The following is a 25,923-nucleotide window of genomic DNA, read 5'->3' on the forward strand; positions in this document are numbered from 1 at the left end:
ATACGGGGGGAAAATAAAATATAAAATGTGGCCTGTGCAAAAGTTCTGGCACCTTTTAGATTTTCCTAGTATTAGCAGAAAATACCACATTTGTGTTCCCTGTAGAGGATGTGTTAACTTATGTATGAGCTGATGTTACACAACTCAAACTACAGGTTATATTACATTTATAATTGCTATTATATTTGTTATTTTCCTATTCTCATTCCTGCATTCCTCCCCTCTCAGGTCAGGCCAGTCCAGGCCGTGCTTTGTGTAAACTCTTGTTTTTTTGTGTTGTGGCATGTATGAGTTCATGTTGTCACTCCAGGAAGAGCAGCGAGAGGGGAAAGAACCATCTGATACCGGCCTCATGTATAAGGAAGGTGTGTCTGTGTGAGTATTTTCTGTCTTCAGCTTCCTTGCTGGTATGAGAGCACACATTTAGCAACTTCCTCATTGGCTCGATAACACCTCATTCTGAGAGACACGCGCAGAGGAGAGCACACACACTTGAGCAGCCACAGATCTCCACTCAACTTGCAACTGTAACTGTAAGTACAAGCTTATTAATGTCTGATGAATCTCACTAGAAAGACTGTAAGCTGTACCTGCTATGGCAATTGAAGCTGTTTTAGCTGTAGAGTGGCTGCTTTAGATTATTATTGTTAGACTTACAGCTGAGCAGATCAGAAGCTGTGAGCTGAAGTTTCCTATACTGATAAATGACTCTGATAAAGTGGATGAGGATAAACAAAGTTCTGGTAGACGTTAGCAGTTAGCACAGGCGACTCAGTGTGTGGAGTGTGTGGAGGGGAGGGCTTATGTAGTGCAGAGATGTTTATTGGGTGTATGTAACAGTTTATACGACAATAGTCAGCCACTAGTCCGGGACATTGAGTATTCTCTGCTGATTATGGAGCAGGTTCTGCTTAAGCGTCCACACATGGCTTGGGGGTCAAGTGTGTTGGTGCTCAGTGTATAGTGGATATGTTGTGGCAATGAGATTCAATAGTAGGTAATAACTGAAAATTGCAAAGTATTGTGATTACAGCCACTGACTTTATAACATCCCCCCTCCTTTGTTTAAGCAGTGTATATATAAAGATTGTGATTGTGAGGGACAGAAACTGAAGTCCGGATGTGGTTTAATCAGATGAGAGCCTGACGCACAGAGAATGAACTGAAGAAGTGCACCGTATGTGTGTATGCACTCTTGAGACAGCATGTAAGCATGTATGGACATACATACATCACTGTCACAGTAATATATATATATATATATATATATATATATATATATATATATATATGGTCAACCCATTGTTATTGTTTGTTTGTTCTTTTAAGCCTCCATTTCTCAGCGAGGGCTTCTTGACCTCTATACATCCTGTCAGACCAACAGTGCTGAGTTGTCTTCTCACAGTGGAAGGATGGACAGAAACACCTGTGTTTTTTTCAGATCTGAGGCAGCTTCATTTTCTCCTCTCTCTCAAAGATCAAAGCATTAAGTGCTGTTTATCTGATGGGGGCAGTTTTGGTGGTTAAGCAGGTCTGGCACAGTTGTTAGGAGTTCTATTTTCTCTGCAGCCTGTGTTTTTCCTTTAACTTACCCCTCCCTTATTAATTATCTTATATCTAATCTCAGAAAAATCACCTGAAAAATGAATAACCTATTTTTAGTAACTATTTTGACTGAAAATTAAGTAAATAAAGGGTGGTCTTTGGCTTTTGTATAGATGGCTAGGTTGTATCTACACTCATTGTGCATTTTATCAGGACCACTTACCATAGGGGTGCACTTTGTAGTTCTATAAATACAGACTGTAGTCAGTTCATTGATGGTCAAGAACACCATATAACCACCACTGAGCAGGTATTCCCTGGGTGGTGGATCATTCTCAGCATGGTAGTATGTGGTGCTGGCATGACTGTGTACTTACTGGCCATTGTTTTAGACACACCTATCTTGTTGGTCCACCTTGACCCACCACCCAAATAATTTATAGGGGGTCCTGACTATTGATGAATAGAGTAAAAAATGGCTGACAATGCTGAGAATAAATAGACTGCAAACTACAAAGTGCACCTATATGGTAAGTGGGCCTGGTAAAATAGGCAATAGGTGTAGAAACAAGGAAGCTGTACCTATTATTGGTCAGTCAGTTTATTTAGTCCTCCTGATGCAATGACATGGTGGAAGCTAGCTGAAGTAGACAGTAGAGTTGGAACCGAATGAGTGAAGTTGTGGAAACGTAGAAGAAACCTCCAGTGAAACTGACATTAAGAAGCTTCTGAAAGCTGATGTGAGAAAAACATCTTTGTCTCATGGACGTATGACTGAGAGTGAGACTGTGTGGTGAGCGGTTCTCAGGGTAAGAGACATCCGAGAAGCAGTGCGTTCTTGTTTTTTTCTAAAGGTGGCTCCCGTAACATTCTTCTCTCCACCTGAGCTAAAATTAGGTACCAGGAAAAAGACAGCTAGACAGAGCATGATTGAAAAAGAAAGCAGGGATTCAAACAGAGATTCATGTTGGTTTGGTAATTGGCTCCCTAATGGTCAACTACATAGTCCACAATGTGGGCCAGGCCTGCTAGATTGAGCTATCTCTGTGAATCTGCTGGTGAACACATAAGTCTAATCATGTTAAAGAGATAGACTTTGGTGTTAGGAGTCTCATTTGGAAAGGAGAATCCTTAAACTACAGCCTTAAACTGTATTATTAGTTATTTGAGTTATACTAATCATTCATATCTTTGAATTTTTATGCAAGTGGTACAGTTATGAGAGCCCACATACAGAGCCTTAGCTTTTAAGGGGTGAAGTAAGTTGATTGGATTGATTAAGTTGATTGCAGTAAGATTTCAGACGAATAACTGAACAATCACCCTGCTATGTAGAGGGTTATCAAAGTGAAACAAAGTCTTTATCCCAAGGCCTACAAGCCTAACCACTCATCGTTACCGAAAACTGACCCAACGCTGGCCCATAACTGGCCCAAAATTGCCCTGAATAATAGCTATTCAGATAAATAACTGAATAATAAACCTACAGTTTAAAGGATTAGCATAGCCACACCAAACACAAAGGCAGACAACTGTAGAGTTTGGAGTCTTGCCCAAAGACTCTTATTAGCGGGGTGTTCCTACTTGAGCAGGGAACCAAACCCCAGTCTGCTGACAGGAGGACACTGTTGCTACCTACTAGACTATATCAACCACAACCTTGTTTGGGAAGCAGGAACCTTTAACTGCAGCCCTGAACTGTGTTATCGGTTCAGGACCCCTTAAAATCCCAAGCTTATACTAAGGCTTATTATTCAGTAACTACAGCATCTTCTATGCAAACTGTTTGAGCTATTCTTAGGTTGTAGAAGTCAGTAATAAAACTTTGGGCCTGCCGTTGGGCCCTGGCCATGTGAGAGGTTAATCTTGAGGCTAATTATTCAGTATCTACTTTGAATCTAATATGCAAGTTGAGTAGTTATAAGAGCCCACATACAGAGCCTTAGCTTTTAAGAGGTTTTATTTGATTGAGGTCTTTAGATATATAACTAAATGATAGACCTGGTTAACACAGCTAAACCAAATCCTCTAGTTATCCCAAGGCCTGTATTGAGCCATGTTACAGTGGTAGACCACTGTAGAGTGAGGATTCTTCTCCATTTTCATACAGTGGGTTGTTCTTGCCTGAGCAGGGTATCAAACCCTGGTCTGGTCACAGCAACTGTAGCCTTAGAAAGTAGAAACCTTACGCTCCATGCATATTATCAGTTATTAATCTCATAAAAGGCTTATTACTCAGTATCTACAGGATCTACTGTCTTTTAAGTGGTTTCATTTGACTGAATGAATGACTGACTGCACTGCAAGGGGAGTGTTTAGAGCAGTGTTAATAGGGCTACATGACACTTACATAAGCGTGTCATGACAACTGACTTACACATGCTCACACATCTATAAATGCTTATTCCAATAAGTTGACCTATTTCTGGTGACAGATTTTGTCATGGTGTCATGACAAGTGTAGGTGAAATGATGGAGCATGTCATAACAGCTGACTTTCTGGCTTGTTGTATATCAATGACACAACATTGATGATGTGGCACTGCTGAAATCTCATAAACGCACTTCACCCAAAGGCCATGGAAAACAGTCCCTTTTGTTCAACCAGCCTGACGTGGTAAGTTATGTCATATTACCAGCATTGGGTCACTGCGAGCTACAAAGTCTGTCATTTCACTCCAGAAAGTGTCATGGCACAGCATAAATGCAACCCTTCCTACCAACCTATTGGAATAAGTGTTTAGTAATGTTTACAAATGTGGTTATCTAGGTCAGCATGTGTCACCCAAGGGACAAAGTCAAATCCATTCTTTAATATCCATCGCTGTTGAGTGGTAACAACTTTTTACAGTCAATTGTAGATGTTTGCACATACATGACATTATAACCCTCTAAACATGACCTCTAAACCCTATCCTATCATTAACTCTAATCCCGGTGCTAATCGTCACCCTAACTATAACTGCTAACAGCTGAAGTTACGGGGTCCATCAAAATAAAGCTTCTTAGTTGCAAGCTGCATCTGTGGTTTAGATCCATGTAATCCGAGACACTTTCAAAGTTCTACTTTGGAATTGCGCTCTGAGTTCCTCATCTTCATCCACAGCTGTGTGTATAGCAGGTAGTGTATGTGAAAAAGCTATTTCTGCTTTTCACATTACACTTGTAATGCTTTCACTATGTAAGATGGGAGAAAGCCAGGGACTTTCCATTAATGTATGATGCACAGACACTTGCACACACATGGTGATAATAATAGTTTAGTGGTTTGTGTGGTGTCTTCTATTCCAGAAGCATGTTTAAATGAACCCTAAGGTCTATATGTGGGCCTGCATTTCCTCACTTGCATAACTCTGAAATAATTCCATAGTGAATATTGAATAATTCACAGACAGAACAATAGAATTTAAGATTAATAAGTAAGTAATAAGCCTGAGGTTTAAGAGAATAACTGTTAAACAGCAGACTTATTATTTACTTGTTTATTATTCAGTTATTAATCTATAGACTCATCATTCAGGCCAACTTTGGGCCGATTATGGGTGATGATGACTAGTTATGGCTAATAGTCTTTGGGTTAACTGGAGAGTTTGGTTTAGCTGCGTTAACCCCTTAAACTGCAGTCTTACTGTTTAGTCACTAGTGTAAAAAATGTCTATTGAGGGCTGTTTTGGGTCAGTTTTGAGAAGCTAAAGCTAATAGGCCTTGGGATGGTAATAAAAATTTGGTTTAGATATGTTAACCCTTTGAATGAGCAGGGCCCACTGGCAGGCCCAAAGTTTTTACACACTTCTATAACCTAAGAATAGCTCAACCAGTTTGCACTGACTTATTTTACTAACCTTAAGATTCATTATTCAGGACAATTTTGGGCCAGTTTTGTGTAATGAGTTGTTAAGGCTAAATGGAATAATTAGAACATTTGGTTTAGATGTGTTAAGCCTTTAAACTGCAAGCATATTATTCAGTTATTAACATACAGACTCATTATTCAGAGAAAACCAAGTTTTGGGCCGGTTTTGGGTAATGACGAACAAGTCGGACTCATAGTCTTTTGGCTAATTGAAGAATTTGGCTTTATGTAAATTTTCAAAGGGCCAATATTGGGCTAGTTTTTGGTGAGTGTTTAAGGCTAATAGGCCTAAGGATCATTAGCAAATAATTAGCATATATGGTTTAGCTATTTAATCCCCTCAAACTGCAGGCTTATTATTCAGTTATTAATCTTAGCTATGTTAACAAAGCCAAACCAAATCCTTTAATTATTCCAAAGCTTATACAGCCCAACCACCCATCATGACCCAAAACTGTCTCAAAACTGGCCCGAACTTGCCCCGATTAGTAAGTCTTCAGATAAGTAACAGCAAAAAAAAAAAAACTGCAGTTTAAGTGGTTAACACTGCTAAACCAAACTCTCTAATCATCCCAAGGCCTACGAAGCCTACCCACTCATCCTTACCAACAATAGGCCCAAAACCGGTCCAAAGCTGACATGAATAAGAAGACAATACAGTAATAACTGAATATGCCTTTCAAAGGGTTAAATGACTCTTTGATATGCGAATTTCCCCTAATACTGACGCAAGCAGCGCATTGCAACACATGTACACTAACTGTGTCAATAGCTGCAACTCAGCTAGTGCAACACAAGAGCTGCACAAACCCATCTTCTGTGGTTGCCTCATGACGTCATGCTGATGCAGATGCCTCTGGCTTATAAAAATAGCTTTGTACGAATATGTGGATAAAGATGTGCAATGCGTTGGGAGTGTAAAAGCCCCTAACACTACGCCGACCTTTCTGTGTATACCCAGAGAGAACCCGCCTCCTCAGACGCACACTCAACTGTTCCACAAGAAGTGGGCACTACCGTGGAAACCAGAAGACTGAGAGTGGGTGGAGCAAAGGATTCCCCATCAAGACAAAAGAGGGAACGCCGCTACACAGGACTGATAAAAAGACAAGACACCAAAGGGGGCAGACGCATGAAAACAGGAGCCACACTCAGGAGAAGTTCAACTGCCTTGACTTACTACAACTTAGAAGTGTCAATGTACTTAGACTGTTAGGTTAGTCTACAGGTCAACCAGCTGCTACTCTATTTATGGTTGTTTTACTGAGGATTTACACCTGTTTGAGCATTTCAGTTATTTACCTGCATAACTAATATATACATATTAGTTTTCATAGATATTCAATTCATCTTAAGCCTAAAAAAGTACACAAGCTTGAAGTTTAAGGGGTCAGATCACACAAAGAGCTCACACACGCATGACTAAAGAAGCCACAAAGAAGTCACCCTAAGGTCAAAGGACACTCTGGAGGACATCTTTGAGGTGTGGTGAAATGGACCGTCAGCAGAACAAGGTGAAGCGCTTCCTGAAGCTGGGCTACTCCCAATCTGACATCCTGAGGGTCCTGCAGAGCCTTCAGCAGGACGCCCAGACCAACGACATCCTGGAGGAGCTCATCAAGACCTGCCGGACACCCACCAGCACAAAGCCTGGACCGGAGAGAGTGACCAGCAGCCAGAGGTGGGTAGAGGAACCTACAGCTCAAGTAAAGATGCTATTAATTACTTTAAAGTAATAATGACTGAAGTAGTATTAAAAGCAGCTTAGCACAAAAATAACTTAAGTAAAAAGTGTTAGAGATTCATATTAAACTGAATTGACAAGTTTTAGCACTCAGCATAGCAGCTGAGGTTTGGTAGGCTGTATGGTATCCTTCTATTCTAATGCTTGAAAGTGAGAGGTGTGATCAACAGGAAAGCCGTGCAGGAGCTGAAGCAGAATGAAATTAAACCCACAAAAGAAATTAGGAACTAAATTTGAAGGTCTAAAATGAGTTCCTTATTAATATATTTTTGTTGTCATGTCTGGGTTGTAACTGGATTTATTTTAGACAGCTTGAAAACACCAGCTGCCACTTGTAATGTCTGATCAAAGAATGGACTAATAGAAAATGGACCAAAACTACTTGTTACATTAAACCTACACTATGTAAGATTTGGGGATTTGGAGACCTCTCTGGTGAAAATTTGTAATTGCATGCAGCTTGTAATGTGGGGTTTGTTTCAGACCCCTTCCCCAACTGGATGAATCTGATGATTGTGCATTGAGAGAGTACTCAAAGAGAGGTCAAAACTTAAAAAAAGGACGTATGACAGGGTCCAAAAAAATCCCACCAAAACTCCCATGACTAGCAGAAGCAAAAAACATTTTATTTTTGCATGTTTAACATAAAACCTTACACAGTGCAGTTTTCACATTACAATTAAGAACAAATTTTAGCATCTTTTAAAGATATATATATAAAGATATTACTACTTTGCACTTTCCTCTCTCAGCAGCAGTCCTCAGCTCATCCCACGAGGCTGCAGTTCCCCTCAGGCACAATCACAGATGGAAACACACGGACAGCGGCAAACATACTCCGACATGCAGGCCTCCAGTCCATTCAGGCCAGTGGTCATTGATGGAAGCAACGTGGCTATAAGGTTAGTTCACTCATGATGCAGCACACACACTCCTCATAAACAAGCCAGTAATTAGCTGCCTAATGTAGAGACTGATATCAACTTTCAGTGTTTTACCACTGCATAATCTGGACTGGTCATCAGCTTTCCATTTAACGGCTCAACCAAAGTTACACAGTTATACCAAATCTTCTACTTAGGCTGTACAGTTAGACCTACCGAATCATCATTAGCCAAAACTGCAGTCTTTTTATTTATTAATGTAACATGACTTGGGGTAATTAGAAGATTTGGTATAGCTATGTTAACAGAATTGGACCAAATAGAGGTTTCTAGCTTACCCAGAATACTACTATCAAACTGTCTCTACTTTAAGAATGGTATAAGTTAATTCATTTGAAAATAAATGAAACAGCGAGCCATTTTGGCCTGTGGCTGACCATTCTCTTTACCTATGCCCCATGCTTGTTTGGCACCTTAAAAAGGTCAAGATACCAATTATGTTATATTAACAACCAGACCACAGTATTACATTAGCACTCAATGTACTGCTCCTTCACTGAAACATTACATAAGAGTTCTTGAAAGTTTAATGAAAACTAGGCCCCAGTTCTTTAGCTCACTATATGGTATATTTGGACCATGATTTATTTAAGACCAGATTTTATTAATGCAACTTGGACACCACTTAAAAATGAACAGGTGAAAACTGGTATCAGGTCAGCCCATCTTAGGCCCAGCTAGGGGAAAATGTGAATCTCACTTCAGCTCGGTATCAATTCCTCTGAAACTAAATAGAGAAGTACTTGCAAAGAGACTTCTCGTTTTGCACACATTGAACTTTGGAGTCAAGCCCAGTGGGGTGACGCACAATCAGGTGAGACGCAATGCTTCAGTGATTCTCAAAGGCCATCGTAGTTCATCATAGCACAGCCTTGTCGATTTGCCACCTGAATTACTAATTAAATCCGTTTGTGTGTCCCTTGTTAAAGAGGCCAACTTACAGTCTGTCAGAGTTGCGCAGATGAATTTCTAGGGCGGCCGAAGCAAAGTGCATGCACGCCCACTTCTGCAGCAGTTGTGCAACCTGCGTGGGGTGTTTTTGTTTCCAAAGCAGGACGTTTTGAACCACAAGATTGAAAATCTCAGTGGTGGCGGTTTGGGCTGTTTGCAAAGTACTTCCTGGACAACGGCATCCATAGAGTGACTTCCTTAACAATGAACATGTTATTTATTGAGCAGGACGCTTTCAGCCTGCGGGCCTGCAGTATGTTGTTCATTTTTCATTTTTGGTGTGTGTTGTATGCAAAGTGCTCTTCAGTTTCCTGACACTGGTTAAGAGGGGAAGGCCCAGAATTAGGTTACCGTAGTACAGAGGCAAATGTAAAAACAAGCGTGCACACACAAATATAAAGTGCAGTTCATAAGTAATTGGACAGGGAGAATGTGTGTTGTTTTTGTTTTTCTGCAACACAAAACTTCAGCTTCATAAACTCTTCAAAGACTCCCAAATGCAATTTTTGTTTCATTTAGTCTTTACTGAATGTCTTAGGATTAACTGAGTCATACGCAGTATAAAGGGTGGCATTTTACACTCTTACTGGAATCCCAGACCTCTCAATATATATTGACCTTGTTTCAGGGGTCCAATTATTTGTGGCATGCACTGCATAAACACCTACCTGCTGCACGGCTTGGCATTTCTGAACATCCGAGACGTGACATCACTACTGCTGAAGAAACTAAAATGCAAAGTGCAAGCAGTGGGTGAGGTGCCTCATGGTGCAATACTAGGTCAACCAATGTTTGGCCTTGCATCACTGACTGTACAATAGGATTAAATTCCTGGCAAAGAAGTCTCTGCTGTGTTTTGAGCGGCCTCGGTTAGCCGCACTGTGAGTATCACGTGAATTTGTGCTTTCGGCCTGGCATTGCCGTCACGCGCTGTGACTCACTGTTCCAGTCAGCCACAGAGATCAATGAGCACGTTTTCCTCAGGTTTGGGAGGGTCAGCCCCACACAAACTCTGTCATGAGGAAACACTCTCAAACACACTGTTTCTGAATGAAGAAGGGTATAAAAATGCAGTCATGCTTCTTGCTGCATCAATCTGAAGTTGGCTGCATTGATTTTGGAATTTTGGAATCAATTCGAAGCAATTTTAAACAAAATGTGTGCTAATTTTTGGACAAAACAATATTCTAGGGCTAATTCTAGGGCTACATTGTTTGTACTGTCTATACTCTAATAGTTCCACCAGCCTGAAGCATGCAGTTATTAACCAAATGAAACTGTGATGAAATTTGGTTCAAAATGTACTGAGCTGCTTCCAAAAGAATTAGAATTGATTTACACCCCTATAAATTATGACAGCAACTTCAATATTTGGCCACTCATTCTCTTCCTTTACCAACATTAAACTAGCCCAATGGGGAACAGTTAATAGTGTGAGTTCCGCTGTCAATGCAGAACAACACACTTCAAATATTTTCCCAGTAGGTCATGACCTCTCTCTGCGATGACCGAACTCATGACAACTCATGACTGTGGAAAATGTCCAATGGACATCAGAACAGCAGTCAAACATTCTACTTGCACCTTGACCACTTCTTTTATTCTTTTTCCACTGAGATAAACTCCTCTATGACAAATATATATTCAGAGAGATTTTGAGGATAATAGTTCATGGATATGTTTTTTTTATTTGCAGCCATGGGAATAAGCAGGTGTTTTCGTGTCGGGGGATCCAGCTGGCTGTGCAGTGGTTTTGGGACAGGGGAATTCGTGACATCACCGTATTCGTGCCTCTGTGGAGGAAAGAGCAGTCACGGCCTGAGGCTCCTATTACAGGTAGGACTTCAGACACAACCTTTCATGGTAACTTTAGGGGGGCCAAGCACTCGAGCCGACAGGCTAAGTCAATGTCCTTCTGTGACGCCATCTGAAACTGAGAACGCTGAATCAGAACAGTAGCTTTTAGACACCTAATAACCTCAACCAATAGTGAGAAAACATTCTAAGCGCTGATTCAACCTTGTTGCAGAAAGATTTGTAGTCAAGCGGTCAGTCAAAAGACACAAAGGTATCACAATATCAATATTTTGAAGTCTAGTGTTGTTTTGCTATGCTTTTGATATACTTCACACACTTCACGGTTCTTGATGGGGTCTTTAGTAAAAGAAATGGTTCTATATAGAACCATGAACACTCAAATAACGCTTGATTAAAGGATTCTTTTGCATCATGAAAGGTTCTTCAGATTGATAGAGAATGTGTTTATATGGTTCAACATACAACGTTTTGAATTTGAAAAATGTCAGGCCAGTAACAATAGAAGAACCCTTTTTGGTGCTATATAGAACCATTTAGAGCATATTCTCCCCCAATATGAAGAAACATTTAACAATGCAAAGAACCCTTTAATCATGCAAAGGGTTCTCTGAGTGTTCATGGTCTTTACTAAAGAACTCTTGAAGAACTGTCATTTTTAAGTGTACAAAATTAATAATAATAATAATAATAATATGATGATGAAGAAGAAGAAGAATATAAATAAAGCATAAAACTTTCCATATCATAATAAAATGTCATTTAATTCAAGAAAACACACATTTTTCACAAATTTGAGCATAAAATGGTATCAATAAGCTACAAGTGAGAAATACTCAACCTAAATGTTCAATATGTGCCTGTTAACATTGGTAAAAGCTGAAAGAACATTAAATCTTAGTTGACAGCTGCTTAGTTCCTTCCTTTTATTCAAGATAGTGCAGCGTTTCTAGGTCATCTTACATCTAGGCTATATCATTACGCAGTGCATGACTGTAGATTGTGTGTGGGTGCATCTTCAATTCTTGGGTCTTTCTCAGAAACGGTTCTAATTTCTGCCTTCAGATCAGCACATCCTAGGCGAGCTGGAGAGAAGGAACATCCTGGTGTACACACCTTCACGTTGTGTGAACGGTAAAAGGGTCGTGTGCTACGATGACCGCTACATCATCAAGCTGGCCTATGACTCGGACGGCATCATTGTGTCCAACGACAACTACCGAGACCTGCAGGTGGAAAAACCCCAGTGGAAGAAGTTCATCGAGGACAGGCTGCTGATGTACACTTTCGCCAATGACATGTGAGTGACAGCATCACAAGTATGTGGTTGCATGCAATGAACCCAGGAAGAGCCTCAGGGAAAGAAGCTGTTGCTCAACAGAGTCTTACTTCAGTCTTAGAAGCGCAGAGCTATTATTGTTCACATTCATTTCCCATTACATTAATTACTCACACATAATACACGATTAATTCGTTCCACTGAAGTCAAAAGAGTGAGGTATGGCGTTCCTTTCCACAAACAAGACCACGTTCTCTTCTACTTCCGAACACAAATGTGGTATCGTTTGGAAGTTTGGATTCCTCTCGACAAACACTGACCATTTATTTCAAAGAGCTACAAATCAGAAGCGATTTGAACTCAGAGGACCTCTTTATGCAGCTATACAGTGGCCATTCTGCTGAAATCAACTCCGATATCTTTTATTAATATAATCAAATAAAATGTACCCTAGTAATTCTTATTATATTAAGTAGGACACTGTTGGCTCTCTATGTGTAAAATGTTAGCTCTGATTTTAAACGATGTTAAGGTTAAGTGTTAGAGTTAGGATTAGTACTAGGATTGAATTTAGGACCAGGGTGAGGTTTAGGTATAGGTTTTAGGTTATATGGTTAAGGTCACGGTTAAGATTTGGATTAGGGCCAGGGTTAAGTTACAGGACCAGGGTGAGTGTTAGTTTTGTGCTGGGGTTAGGATTAGGGTTAGGATTAGGATCAGGGTTAAGTACAGGACCAGGGTGAGAATTAGGTGTAGGTTTGGGGTTATAAGGTTAAGGTTAGGGTTAGGGTTAGGATTAGGGCCAGGGTTGAGTATAGGACCAGGGTGAGGGATAAATTATGGGTTCAGGTTAAGGTTAGGGTTAGGATTAGGGCCAGGGTTAAGTACAGGAGCAGAGTAAGGGTTAGGTTTCAGACATGGGTTGAGGTTAGGATTAGGATTAGGGTTAAGATTAGGGCCAGGGTTAAGTACAGGAGCAGGGTGAGGGTTAGGTTTAGGTTTTGGTTTGAGGTTAAACTTAGTATAAGCATCTACAAAACTTCTTCAGTGGGCTACCCTAACAAACTTTTACCCAAAACTAAACCATGCTTTTGAATCACATGCAAGAAATGTGACCTAAGTGTTCAGCTGTAACTTGACATTGAGCTGACAATCCTTGCCCTCGGGTTGGCTTGGCATAGTACTCTTTTAACGAGGAAACATACTGTCAGCACCTTCCGCATAGCAAATGCATTAATCTAGGCTGCGATCTCTGCACCTTAGAGCTGCGTTTGGTTCCTGTTTGCCTAAACCTTTCCAGCAATGTGTTGGCTACCATTCTATATTACACTTCTGTCAAACATTGAAATCATAATGGATTCTTGTATTTTCTTGTAATATATGTCTTTTTTTTTTCTTTTTTTCAAATTAAGGTTCATGCCACCTGATGATCCACTAGGAAGAAATGGCCCAACAATTGAAAACTTCCTCAGGAAGAAGCCAACAGGACCAGAGAACAAGCAGCTGCACTGCCCATATGGTAGGTCACGTACATATTCATAAAGCCAGAAGGTCCTTTTGCAGGTGTTTGGAAGCCTTTTCTATGAATCAATCAAACAATGAGGAAAAAGGATGGCAAAGCGTCAAAGACTAAGGACACTTAAAATATAATGAACACATATATGAAACATTCTCTTATGGAGATTTTTGAAATTGATTGTGAACACTGTTCAAAGATATTGTAAAAGACCTGATATACCCAAATTAAAATGAACATCAGTGCCATGACCGCAGCTAGCGTGAATTAGCTTACACTGCTAAGTCTGCTCACTGTTACGCTATCTCTGAATGTGCCTTCGCACCTGCATTGACACCCATTAACTGCTGCTGTGTGGATATTAACTGTGAATCACCCTCTTTTTTTCACAGGAAAGAAGTGCACTTATGGTGTAAAATGCAAGTTCTACCACCCCGAGCGCTCCAGCCAACCCCAGCTGTCTGTGGCAGATGAGCTAAGAGCGAAGAGTCATCCAGGTTGCGAAACCGAGGAGTTCCCTCCCTCCACAGACCTCAGACATGAACACTTTCCACACCCCAGCTATGCTAGCGCCACCAACGGACCCAGGCACGCAAACTGCAAGACGACCACCACGCTGTCTTCAGCATACCAGGATGAGCTGACCTGCGCCCTGTCTGGACTTGACCTCTACAACAGCCCACGAGAAACATCATCAAGACAAACCTACCTGCAGAGGTCACTTCCCGCCTTGTGTAAGAGCGCCAAGAGCGACCAAGCGTACGGTTCAATGGAGAGCTCCATGTCCCGCCTTTATCTCAGTGACTCCGCCCTCCCAACCTCTCTGGCCTACAGTGGGTGCACAGCAGGTAGTGACAGCGATTACTTCCCATCGGACAGTTCGTGTACAGAGCACAAACGAGCACACAGTCCTGACATATACAGTCGCGCCTACCGCCATGGGCTACATGCTCTGTCAAGCTGCCAACACACCCACTCAGATTTGGGCCTTAACTACACTCGTACGCCTTACTCACCGCATGGATACCGACCACACAGCCCTTACAATAACATGGCAACACCCATTTTAAATGATCCCTTACCTTACCCCAAATTAATTGCCAGACAAGCATCCTATCCTAGGTTAGCAGAGGTCGGCTGGGGTCAAGGGCAGGCGGAAGCCAGGGACGCTGGAGCCTTCAACCATATGACGGACAGAAGGAAGGACGTGAGGTCTCAGCTCAGCACAATCTTCCCTCAGAACATTGTGGATCAAGTTATGAGCTTATATCCACATACACTGGACACAACCGAGCTGGTCACGCTAATACAGAAATATAGGAACAGCCACTTACTGTGAAACACCACGAGTTGGTGGCGAATTTCAAAGCCAGCCACCAGAATACTGTCATAATGAAACTTCATAGCTCTGAAATTGTATCTTCATAGGAAAAATGTTGTTAACTGTAACAGATTAGTTATATATATTACTAAGTAATCTATGACTTATATTGGTAAGTGATTCTGGGTCATTACATTTTCAAATAATACAAAGACATAAAGATAAGAAAACGGAGTTATGAGGTTTTGATATGACAGCATCCATGTACACTCATATTACGTTTTGATGATTTTCTAAGTGCAAAGAAGTTAACGCATTCTCTACAACGTAAATATGGCTTTTTTCTGCAAACTTGGTGCGAAAAATAAAATGGAAAAGAGAAAGTGTGCCATTACTTTTGCACAAGCCACATTTAATGTTTTCTTTATAGCAAACAAACAGTAATTGTGCTTTATTATGAGCAGATTATTGTGTTCTCTGTAGAGGATTTGAACTTAGAAAAGTCATGTGACCAGGGGTGTACAAACTATTGCATGAGACTGTATTAGTAAAGTACAGAGAACTAGTGCTTTGTAATACTGCCCACCTAAAAATGTGTTGTCTATGATACCAGGTTTAACAATGCTAATACATACAAAATAAAGCTATGACATTATGCTGTCCATTAGTGTAAAATAGATGTCCAAACACAAAGTCAATGAGTTATTAGCATTACGCTGTGCTACTGAGATTCATTAGCCAATGTGCAGTGGTTTTGTACATACAATGTAGCATTTTTTTTCTTTTTAATTATTGAAATTTGGAAAAAAACAAACATTAAAGGTCTTTGGTTGCAGGCGTATGTCCTTCACAAATCAATAAATGGTCATATGATCCCCTTCTGGGTTTACTAGACTGGTAACAAGTGACTTGTTAGCATCTGCAACCTTGTCTGATTCTGAAACGCTTGCTCAAATGTTCCCTTTAGTAGCACCTGTTCTTACATGTGATAACTGATGTGAAACTCTCATGTACTATATCATGACTAGCTGAATGTATTTGCTGGGGTGAGTCACCCCAAAACCGCTATCATGGCTGAGAATGAGTGAGAATTATTGGGGATGAAGTTTGCATAATGCTAACTGCTCAGTACTAGCTTTCATTCATACTTAGCAATGTTAGCATGACTCGTTCCGTGTAAAATGAATGTAAATCTGCGGAGGCCGACCTCCATCGAGTGCAAACGTATCCTGACTGATTTAAAGTTAAGAAAGGAGGTTGAAGAGAAGTGCCTATGTTATGGCTAAAGTATAGCTTCTTAGCTGACCACAGGTTTTGGCCTTGCTGCCTCGGCACAAAGCAAACCTTAAAAACAATGTCATCTCCGCACACTCGTGTGTAGACTGAGGATTTTTTAATTACAGCAGTGAGTTGTTTTATTTCGTAACCTCAAAATGAGGCCTGTGTTATTGCTAGCCAAGCTGGTATAGCTAGCAAAAGTGTGTTAACAGTTAGCAAAAGCTTTTCTGCCTGTACTGTCCATATGTGCTTTAAATCTGTTAATAAAAAATGAATCAAAAATGTGATTTCTGGTTTTTGTTTCTTCAGAATGTATGTGAAAAACATGGTAAGTGAAAATAATGAGGTTACGTACAGCTTTCTGATAAGAGCGCACGGCAGACGACGACAACAACTTTGAAGTCTTACGGAAAACTTAATGGCAGCATTCAATTAATGATGCAAGCTCTGTTTTTCAAGATGAAGGGAAATTCCTCCAAAGTTTATCAAAGATTATGCTTAACTACACTGTAAAATGGGCTGATATCATGGAAACCTGAGTGTAGTATGACTGGTACAAGTTTCAATACATGCAACTCAGTCCATACACGGAAACTAAGCTGCAAAAACAACCTGTTTTGATTTCATTGTTTTTTGTGAGGTCATGAAAACCAGCATATTTACAGCACCATCCACTATTATTGGCACCCCTGGCAAACATGATCAAAACAGGCGGTAAAAAACATTATTGCTGATCTTTTTGCTCCTTCATTCAAAATATTAACAAATATGTAACCTTTAATTAAGGACAATGACTGAAAGAAAAAAAAAACAATCTTATCATGTTTTTCTCAAATCTGTATGTGCCACAATTGTTGGCACCCCTACAAATTCTTATGAGTAAAATCTGAATCTGAATCTTTCCCATTCATACTTTATGTTTTAATGTTCACCTAAGCGATTAGGAACACAGACTGTCAGCCATGACTATCTGTTTAACTGGGGTAGATAGAAATATAAGGTGACTGTATATATGAAGGGTTTCATTCCAATACAGGCCACCTTCAAGGATTTTCAGCCCCAGCCCCCCTTCCCCAAATCCATGATATACACTGTAGTGATTGGGCTTTACACATACAAGAAATATTAATGCTATTTTATGATTAATATTGTCTTTTTTTTTAGATAAAACTGCTGTTCTTCTGTTCCAAATGGATGAAATAAAACATCAGACACAGCAGGGCTGCTGGAGTTTTTAAACACCTCAGTGTCACTGCTGGACTGAGAATAGTCCACCAACCAAAACATCCAGCCAACAGCGTCCTGTGGGCAGCGGCCTGTGACCACTGATGAAAAACGCAAACTGTGCAGCAACAGATGAGCTATCATTTCTGAAATTACATCTACAAAGTGGACCAACAAGATAGTTGTGTGGACAGTGAGTGGACACAGTGTTTAAAAACTCCAGCAGCACTGCTGTGTCTGATCCACTCATACCAGTGCAACACACACTAACAAACCACCACCACGTCAGTGTTACTGCAGTGCTGAGAATGATCCACCACCCAAATGATACCTGCTCTATGGTGGTCCTGAACAGGGTGAAAGGGGGCTAACAATGTATGCAGAGAAACAGATGGACTACTGCATGTAATTGTAGAACTACTAGGTGCACCTATACAGCAAGTGGAGCTGATAAAATGGACAATCAGCGTAGCTACAAGGAGGTCATTTTAATGTTAGGCTGATCGGTGTATACAGCTGTTCGGCCCACAGCAGTAGAGCTCTGTCCATTAAGTTTTTTCAGCCTGGACTGCATTTTGAATGAGGGCAGCCAATCAGAACAGAGATCATTTACATATATCTCTCTTAAAAGGCACAGAAAATAGCCAAGGGATAAGGAGAGGTTGGAAAATGGCCATGTTAAAATGAATCACAATTGATTTATAACCATGGGCGCATTAAGCAGTTACACTGTAAACAAAGACAGTGGTTTAACGTGAAATGAGTCATTTCTGAGAAGCTCACCGAGACAGAATTGTTTACACTGGTGATGATGGGATCCAGACTAAAGTGTTCAATCTACATCAGACACCTGTTACATGAAATGTTTACAAATGATTTGTCTCATGCCTAATATATTGCTTTTTATGATGGTTCTTTTTGCCATTATAAACATTATAGACAAAAACTAGGCTCACTGTTATTTTGGACAATGAATCATGGTTATGGTTTCAAATCTTCCCACAGCTTTTCAATGGGATTCAGATCTGGGCTTTGGCTAGGCCATTCCATCCATTTCTTCCTTTTGAGCTATTCCTTGGTGGCTTTACTTATATGTTTGGGATCATTATCTTGTTGGAAGGTCCACTTCTTCCGCTTCAACTTTGACAGATGGTGTCACATTCTTCTCTGGTATGAAAGAGAATTCATAGTCTATGATTCTATGATTGCAAGTTGGCCAGATCCTGAGCAAATTAGTCACAAACCATAATAGTTCCACTACCATGCTATACAGTTGGTATGAGGTTTTTCTGATCAAATGTTTTCGCTGATCTTTGCCAGACATGGCTTCTGGTACTGTGGTCAAACTGACTCTTCCACTCGTCTGTCCATCGCAACATTTTCCAAAATTTTCCTTGCCTAGATATTGGGTGGCAAACATTAGTCTTGTTGTGGGAGATGTAAGCTTTTAAATTCAGGACACAATCAAACAAAGTATGGGGAGCAGCATTCCAGTGTCACCCTTGTTGTGCCTTTTAGGTGGCCCCCAATCAGAAATACTATTCCCATACTCCTAACATTTCCCAATGCAAAAAATCCAATATTACTGAATTGGAAAAACATAAAACATCGTATAACATGACAGATGAATCTACTACAGAGCACCTAGCACATATACTAGCATCAGCCGAGGTCTGAAACACAACAGCAACATTCAACATATTTTCAGTTCTGCTGAAACCCCTTGACCCGTACAACCCTGTCAAAAAGGAACATGCAGTCTCACCCCCCCCCCTTTCTTTCCTGTTTGTTCTTGTGTTTTGCATTTATTCTTAAATACCATTTGATTTCTTGTCCTCACTTGGGTTGTTGTGTAGGTGTATGGGTGGAAATCTGGGGAATTTTGGATAGATACAATGATATGTGCATATATGTATCTATGTGGACATATCAGTATTTCATCTTCAGTTAAACAGTGTATAGATAAACATGTAATGAAACAAAAAAACACTGGAAATTTGACTTGCAATCATTTATTAAAAAAAAAAAATTACAACTGATGTTATTTTTGTGTGTTGAAAATGTAAGTGCACCCCTGGCTTCAGTATCTGGTACTGCCCCCTTTGGCAGAAACAACTTTATGTAGGTGTTTCCTATAACTGTCTACCAGTTTCTGGCACCTACTGGGTGAAACTTTTGCCCACTCCCCCATGCAGAATTCTTTTAACTGTGCAATGTTTGAGGGGGTTCTTGCATGCACAGCCCTTTTCAAATCCTCCCACAGCACTTCAATGGGATTCAGATCTGGGCTTTGACTGGGCCGTTCCATAACTCTGCACTTCTTCCTTTTGAGCTATTCCTTGGTGGATTTACTTGTATGTTTGGGATCATTGTCCTGTTGAAAGGTCCACTTCTTCAGTTTTAACATTTTGACAGATGATCTCACATCCTCTGCTGGTATGAAAGAGAAATCATAGTTGATTCTATGATTGCAAGTTGGCCAAACCCTGAGGCAGCAAAGCAGCGACAAACCATAACAGTTTCACCTCCATGCTTTACGGTTGGTATGAGGTTCTTCTGATCAAATGTTGTTGGTTTTCGTCAAACATGGCTTCTGGGACTGTGGCCAAACAACTTACTCTTTGTCTCGTCTGTCCATCGCACACTGCTCTAGAATGGTCCGTGCCAAGATACTGGAGAGTTTAAATTTCCCCCGTTGTAAATTTCCCCTGTGGTAGGACTAATAAAGGATTATCTTATCTTAGTCTTGTTGTGACGCTCTTTTTAGACAGCAAAGTCCTCCTCCTGGTGCACCTTCCATGTATGTCACATGTGTGCAGTCTTTTTGTAATGGTAGATGTACTTTTACATCAGCTGTGATAAAAGCTGCCTGCAGATCCTGTGATGAAAATTTGGGGTTCTAGAGACTTTCCTTTAGTATTTTACAGCCCGCTCTTAGGTTAAATTTGCTGGGCTGGGCTGGGCTGGCCTGGACAAGTTGGCAGTGGTTTTAAATCTTTTCCACTTGTAAATGATCTGCCGAACAGCAGAATGATTGATTTCCAATATTTTTCGATATCTCCTTGAACCCCTTCCCATACTCATAGGCTTCTACACCTTCTTTCTGAAGGCCTCAGAGAGCTCTTTTGATCTAAGCATGATGCTACCACGCATTCCAATAACAAAGTTCAAACCAGATCAGATATCTGTGGTTTAAATAAGACAAGTTCCTCCAAGACAATCTCTAATGGTCCTCTAATCATTAGCACTTATCAATTTGACACGTCTGAAGAAGTGATACATGTAGAGGCATACTTATTTTTTCCTATATTTTTCCTACATAAGAACTTGTTAAACTATATCACCTTCATCTATCAACACTGTTTAAATAAAGACTTGATATCTGTATCTCCAAATATTTTGAAAAAGTCTCAAATTTTCATTGTGTGTACTTCACCTGACTACATATGCATGTTGAATATTCAATGATTAAAATAAATAGTTCCCAGAGCTGTGCAAAGCATGATGGAAGGCTAGAATGGCATGAATGAAATAAGTAAATAAATAAAGTGTGTGTATATATAGAGCCTAACTTTGTTCCTTGACCATACTCAAGTTACTTTTTTACTGGATTTCTTTATTTGCATTTATTCCAATAGTATATGGTGATTTTATATGCACAAACACACTTATTGCCCCTTACTACCAAGACCAATGGTTCTGAGACTTTCATGAAGTAGAAAGTAGAACAGTCCATTCCTATAAAGCGCAATACTGGCATCTAGTGGTTAAAACAATCAACTCAGCAAAATTTCCATTAAAAACAACAAAACCAAGAACATTTCAGAATTTTTTTGTTTATTTTTACAAATAACTTATCTGTTACAAAGACAGTTTTCCCCACTAAAATTAAAAACCACTTTAGATTCCCAAATCACTCCTCTCTTTTCCCATTGTTTTAAATTCATGAACATAACTGGTGGCTCTGACTCAGAGCTGCAATCGGGTATGACTGAGTTTCTCTGGGTTCCTCAAACATAAGTGCTTCAGACACCCAGACTTGACAGCTACAAGAGATATTTCTCTTTATTTTGCCAATTTTCTAACCCAGATTAGACCACATCTTGGATTAAAAAGCAAGCATGCATTGACATTCTGTCATATTAGATTAACGCTTTTGGGATCAACTTTCTTAATACTGGCAGGATACAGAACAGCTGGCACTTGACTTATGCTAACAATTTTATCAGTTTTTATTTATTTTAATCCAAGACTAGGAGTAAACCGGGTTGGCGACACTAACAAACTAGCAATTTAGGCTATTCATGACCATATTGATCTCATCACTGCGTAGATTATTCGGTAAAACTGGAATAAGGCCGAAAGTGAGGCAGCAGATTGTGAAACTGAAAATGACACTTCTTCACATCTCTTTTATATCTTATTTAAAAATTAAGGTAAAATCAATAAGCTAATAAACATTTAAAACATCATGAAGGCCTTGTGGAACTCGTGTAATCAATTCTACGAAGGAAAAAAAGGCACTGTCCATTTTAAATCATCGAGTGTCTCCTGTGAAAGACTGACTAAAGGCACATGGCGGCTGATTTGGCTTCACCCAGGAACACACCTATTCCCATACTTTGGCAATTTACGAACATCTGATCCATAAAGGCCTCCTACAAAACAGCTTTTTGGAAGGCACAAAAAACACCGAACTACACGTCCCAGAAGTCTCTGCTCTCAATTCATACCGTGTGCATCATTCGACACAATTATGGACGCATATTTGACGGAGGCATACTGTGTTCCTTGCTTGGCACAAAGGTGTAGAATAAAATCCCCGAATATGAAACCTACATTCCAGTTGTCAGCTAAAGATGGCAGTTTATCGTCCGTTTCAGGGCTGTACTTCGTTTGCTGCGGAGACCCTGTGGAGACCTTTGACCTGTTGGAGACCACAGGCCTCGTCCATAAACTCCATCTTTTTGACCTTTGCTGCGTCTGCAGGCCGTACGCTGGAAAAGGAGCGTTTGTGTGAAGGGCTGGAGAGGAGATCCAGCACTCGTCTCTCCGCTTTCACGCCACGCTTCTCACTGAACTTAAAGAGGGAAACCGTACTCATTTGTCTAAGAGAAAACAACAAAAACAAAACATAGAAGTAAATGAAGTCTATGAAGCTATAATTACAGGAAATACACGTGACAGCTGAAGAGAGAGAGAGAAGAGAAAAAAAAATGGCATTTTAAAGCTCATTCTAAAACTATGTACAGTAAAAAGCTTGAGTGAGGAGGGGCTCCTTTGTAAACTGTACATCTAAGGCATGCAGTTAAGTTCGATTTCTGTTTCGTTTTTAGTGAACGAAAGAGAAGGAGGCACAGGCGGTACAGAGGAAACTCCGATTTGGCAGAAATTCCACAGATTCTTCCCATCATCCTTTGGAAAGAGTATAAGAGTCAAGTCCAGAAAGTAGTCTGTTAGGCATTCCCTTCAGGTAAGGAGACGAGGCGGCTCTCGAAGGCAGTTCCCATCCGTAAGGCACACTGGCACGTGTGTGTGTGTGTGTGTGTGTGTGTGTGTGTGTGTTCGTGTGTGTGTGTGTTTGTACCTATGCACATCGACACACTATGATAATACTGTTTCAGGCAGCACTGAGATTCATTTTGAAGCCAGCAGGGGAATCCTCTACTGTGAAACCCACACATGCTCTCACCACACATGGGCTAACATACACAGTCAATTGTTCAATCATACATGCGCACACATACTCTAGAGAGCTCAGCTTGGCTTGGCTTGACAGACTGAAACGGAGAAAAAACCTGTAAACATCATCCAGTCTTCAGTGGGCAGAACGACACACACCCAGAGAGAGAGAGATAAGGAGACAGACAACACTAAAGAAACACACACAAACACACACTCTCTACGTTCATGCCCTTATCCTTGAAATGAAGTCTGTACTACTCGAGCTGGCGAATGCTGTGTGTACATGAGTGTGTGAGTGTGTGTGTGTACATATTTGGGGCTCAGAAGTGTCGTGGGAATTCACACTGTTCACAGCGGTTGAGGGCAGGGTGGTTGAGAAAGGTGCAGGCAGTACATCCCCACTGAACACCGTCGTCGTCCTCAACCTCCGACACAGCCTTCATACTCTTACTGCTTGACTCTGTGAGAAAGAGAGAAAGACTGTAAGTCAGGGATGTAAATGGTTATTCGATTAACCGTATACTGAAACAACTGTTCAACCAACGAAAAAAGGTTTATTTAATTTGATCTCACTTTCAATAAACAGCTTCTACTTGAGCAAGCAAGTTTATCACTCAAATGTTTACGAAGTGTACGCTTAAGTACGCAATATGAAACTGGTTCCTTGGACAGGTCTGTGGAAAAATGATGTGCAACTATTTAATCAATGAGAGTGTGACACATGGCGTTTTAAAGAAATCAGTGATGGATGTGGTGGATGGTGACTGTTGTCAGGAGCTACCGATGTACACTGAGCCTAAACTATCCATGGTTAAGGCACTTATGTTTGTTTTTTTGGGCTAGTAATGAGTGTTAAATAGAAGTTCAGCACTTTAGAATATATAACCTTCAGTAGTCCATCAACGTCTGTTCTGGTTATTTTGTCAACTTAATGCTTGGTCATATAATCATGAATATATTACAGCTGGTTTAAACAAAACTGGGTGATAGGTAGGGTACGTTTAATACAGTTTCGGGCCATTTACTTTACATACTCCCTCATACTTGGCACCACCTACCACCCATGTTCCATACAAGGTACAATTTCAATGTCTCTGATCTTTATTTCAGAATTCAGTTGATGTGTGTGCGAACATGAGGTATTTTACCACAGCTGAAAGCTTGGCTCAGCTAATCAGGCAACCAGAATGATCTGTTTCATAACTGATATTTTGATGGGTCACATACTTCATTTTAGGCTTGCAGGTTAAAGACAGTGGACTCCAGACAAGAGAATTTGCCAAAATTCACATCTTTATTTTAAGTGCTTTTGGTTTCACAGCTCCTCAAGGAGGATAACTCTCATAAAGATCATGTCTATGCAAGTCTGTGCTAGAGCTGCAGGGCTGATTCATCAATTATATCCAATCTTCCATTACAGGAAACAATAAAACAGTGTTGTCTCTTGCACCCCATTCTCAGAAAAGGAACTACAAATCAAAAACACCCTCAGGGTAAATGAAGAGTGCTTTAGCACAACTAGTGGGCAGCATTTCTGTGTGTGATGAGGGGTTGCAGGTTATATCTTTACTTGCCACGATCATCACTAGCCTACCATACCGGACCATCGGCTACTGTAGAAAGTTAAAATATAGCCTATGTGCTGTTTTGCTTATGGGCCTACAAGGACCTGAAGTAGAGGTGAGAGATATGGAAAGAACTTAAGGACATTTTCATGATAAATAAACTGCATCAGAATATTTTATTTTTCTGAGGTTTGATAGGTTAAAACAGACAAAATGGAACCAGCAGTGCAACTTTAAAAATGACTACAGTGGGACCTAAATCCAATTACACATGAGTAATTAAGCTCTCTTTGTAATAAAACAGAGAAAGAGAGAGTTCAGTGTACTTCTGAATCTCAAACTTCATAATTTGACTTATTTTAGTATGATTCAGGGTTAATCTTAAAAGAACTATACCTGATACACATTTGTGACTAGAGTTGTGGAATACAGAACAAAAACACTTCTTTTTGTTTTTAAACAGCCTAAGAATGTAAGTTATGCCAAAAAATGAGCACATTTTTATTCAGCATTATTATAATTGACTAACATACCACAAAATGATGCCATTGCACCACTTTTGGATGCATTTCTACACCCCTAAATAAAGATGTGAAATAGATAAGCAAAGATGAATAGGAAGGTAAGCTACAGAGAGGAAGGAAGAATAAATACAGCATAAAACATATGTCAATAACCACCACTTGAAAAACAGATGGCAATAAACTCACCATATGCAAGAAATTAAATTAATCTTTGTTTGCTTATTACTGCTACTATCATATTATTTACGGAAAGAGCAAAACAGAGAGAAAGGGAGAGCGAGAGAGAGAGAGAGAGAGAGAGAGAAAGAAAGAGAGAGAGAGAGAGAGAGAGAGAGAGAGAGAGAGAGAGAGAGAGAGAGAGCGCATGAGAGAGAGTGAAAGAGAGAGCGCAGTCAGTTGATTAGTATCAGTTATTGAGATCCATGGGGATGAGGGAGTGAGAGGGAGACAGAGGGACAGCACTTGTTACCCACCCACATGTGCAGGGAGACAGGGTGGAACAGGAGGGAGAGAGGGGTCTCTCTTAAGCTTGGAGCTGACGTTTATTTTGCGTCCTCTCCTGTCTACAGAGCCCCAATGATCCGAGCCTGACCCAACCACATCAGGATGGACAGAGCGAATGATGGAGAACAGAGAGAAGAGGAGATTTCAAAAAAAAGAACAAAAAGCTTCAAGAACT

At 40.3% G+C, this 25,923-nt stretch overlaps 2 protein-coding genes across 6 annotated transcripts in view; one reads left to right on the forward strand and one right to left on the reverse strand.

Moving 5' to 3' along the window:
- Positions 1–325: 325 nt before the first annotated feature.
- On the forward strand, positions 326–16,501 carry LOC118815292 (probable ribonuclease ZC3H12D). Of its 2 annotated transcripts, none has more exons than XM_036581314.1 (7): positions 326–533; positions 6,360–7,079; positions 7,895–8,044; positions 10,734–10,873; positions 11,918–12,152; positions 13,544–13,650; positions 14,040–16,501. In XM_036581314.1, the coding sequence occupies exons 2-7, from the start codon at positions 6,892–6,894 to the stop codon at positions 14,984–14,986; spliced, it is 1,767 nt and encodes a 588-aa protein (XP_036437207.1). In that variant the 5' UTR covers positions 326–533; positions 6,360–6,891; the 3' UTR covers positions 14,987–16,501. The 2 variants fall into 2 exon arrangements, with proteins under 2 accessions (XP_036437207.1, XP_036437208.1); XM_036581315.1 differs by having other exon boundaries at positions 7,898–8,044.
- Positions 16,502–21,286: 4,785 nt separating this feature from the next.
- Positions 21,287–25,923, reverse strand: part of tab2 (TGF-beta activated kinase 1 (MAP3K7) binding protein 2) — a 53,158-nt gene continuing 48,521 nt past the window's right edge. For 3 of the 4 annotated variants that reach the window (XM_036581310.1, XM_036581312.1, XM_036581311.1), the window contains exons 7-8: positions 25,718–25,831; positions 21,287–23,615 (exon numbers count right to left, since the gene is read on the reverse strand). In XM_036581310.1, the coding sequence (XP_036437203.1) occupies positions 23,476–23,615; positions 25,718–25,831 (254 nt within the window). In that variant the 3' untranslated portion in view covers positions 21,287–23,475. The remainder of the gene's footprint in view (positions 23,616–25,717; positions 25,832–25,923) is intronic. The other variant, XM_036581313.1, reaches the window with a different exon arrangement.

The sequence above is a fragment of the Colossoma macropomum genome, unplaced genomic scaffold (genome assembly GCF_904425465.1).
Source record: "Colossoma macropomum unplaced genomic scaffold, Colossoma_macropomum, whole genome shotgun sequence".
In the NCBI taxonomy this organism is placed as follows: domain Eukaryota; kingdom Metazoa; phylum Chordata; class Actinopteri; order Characiformes; family Serrasalmidae; genus Colossoma; species Colossoma macropomum.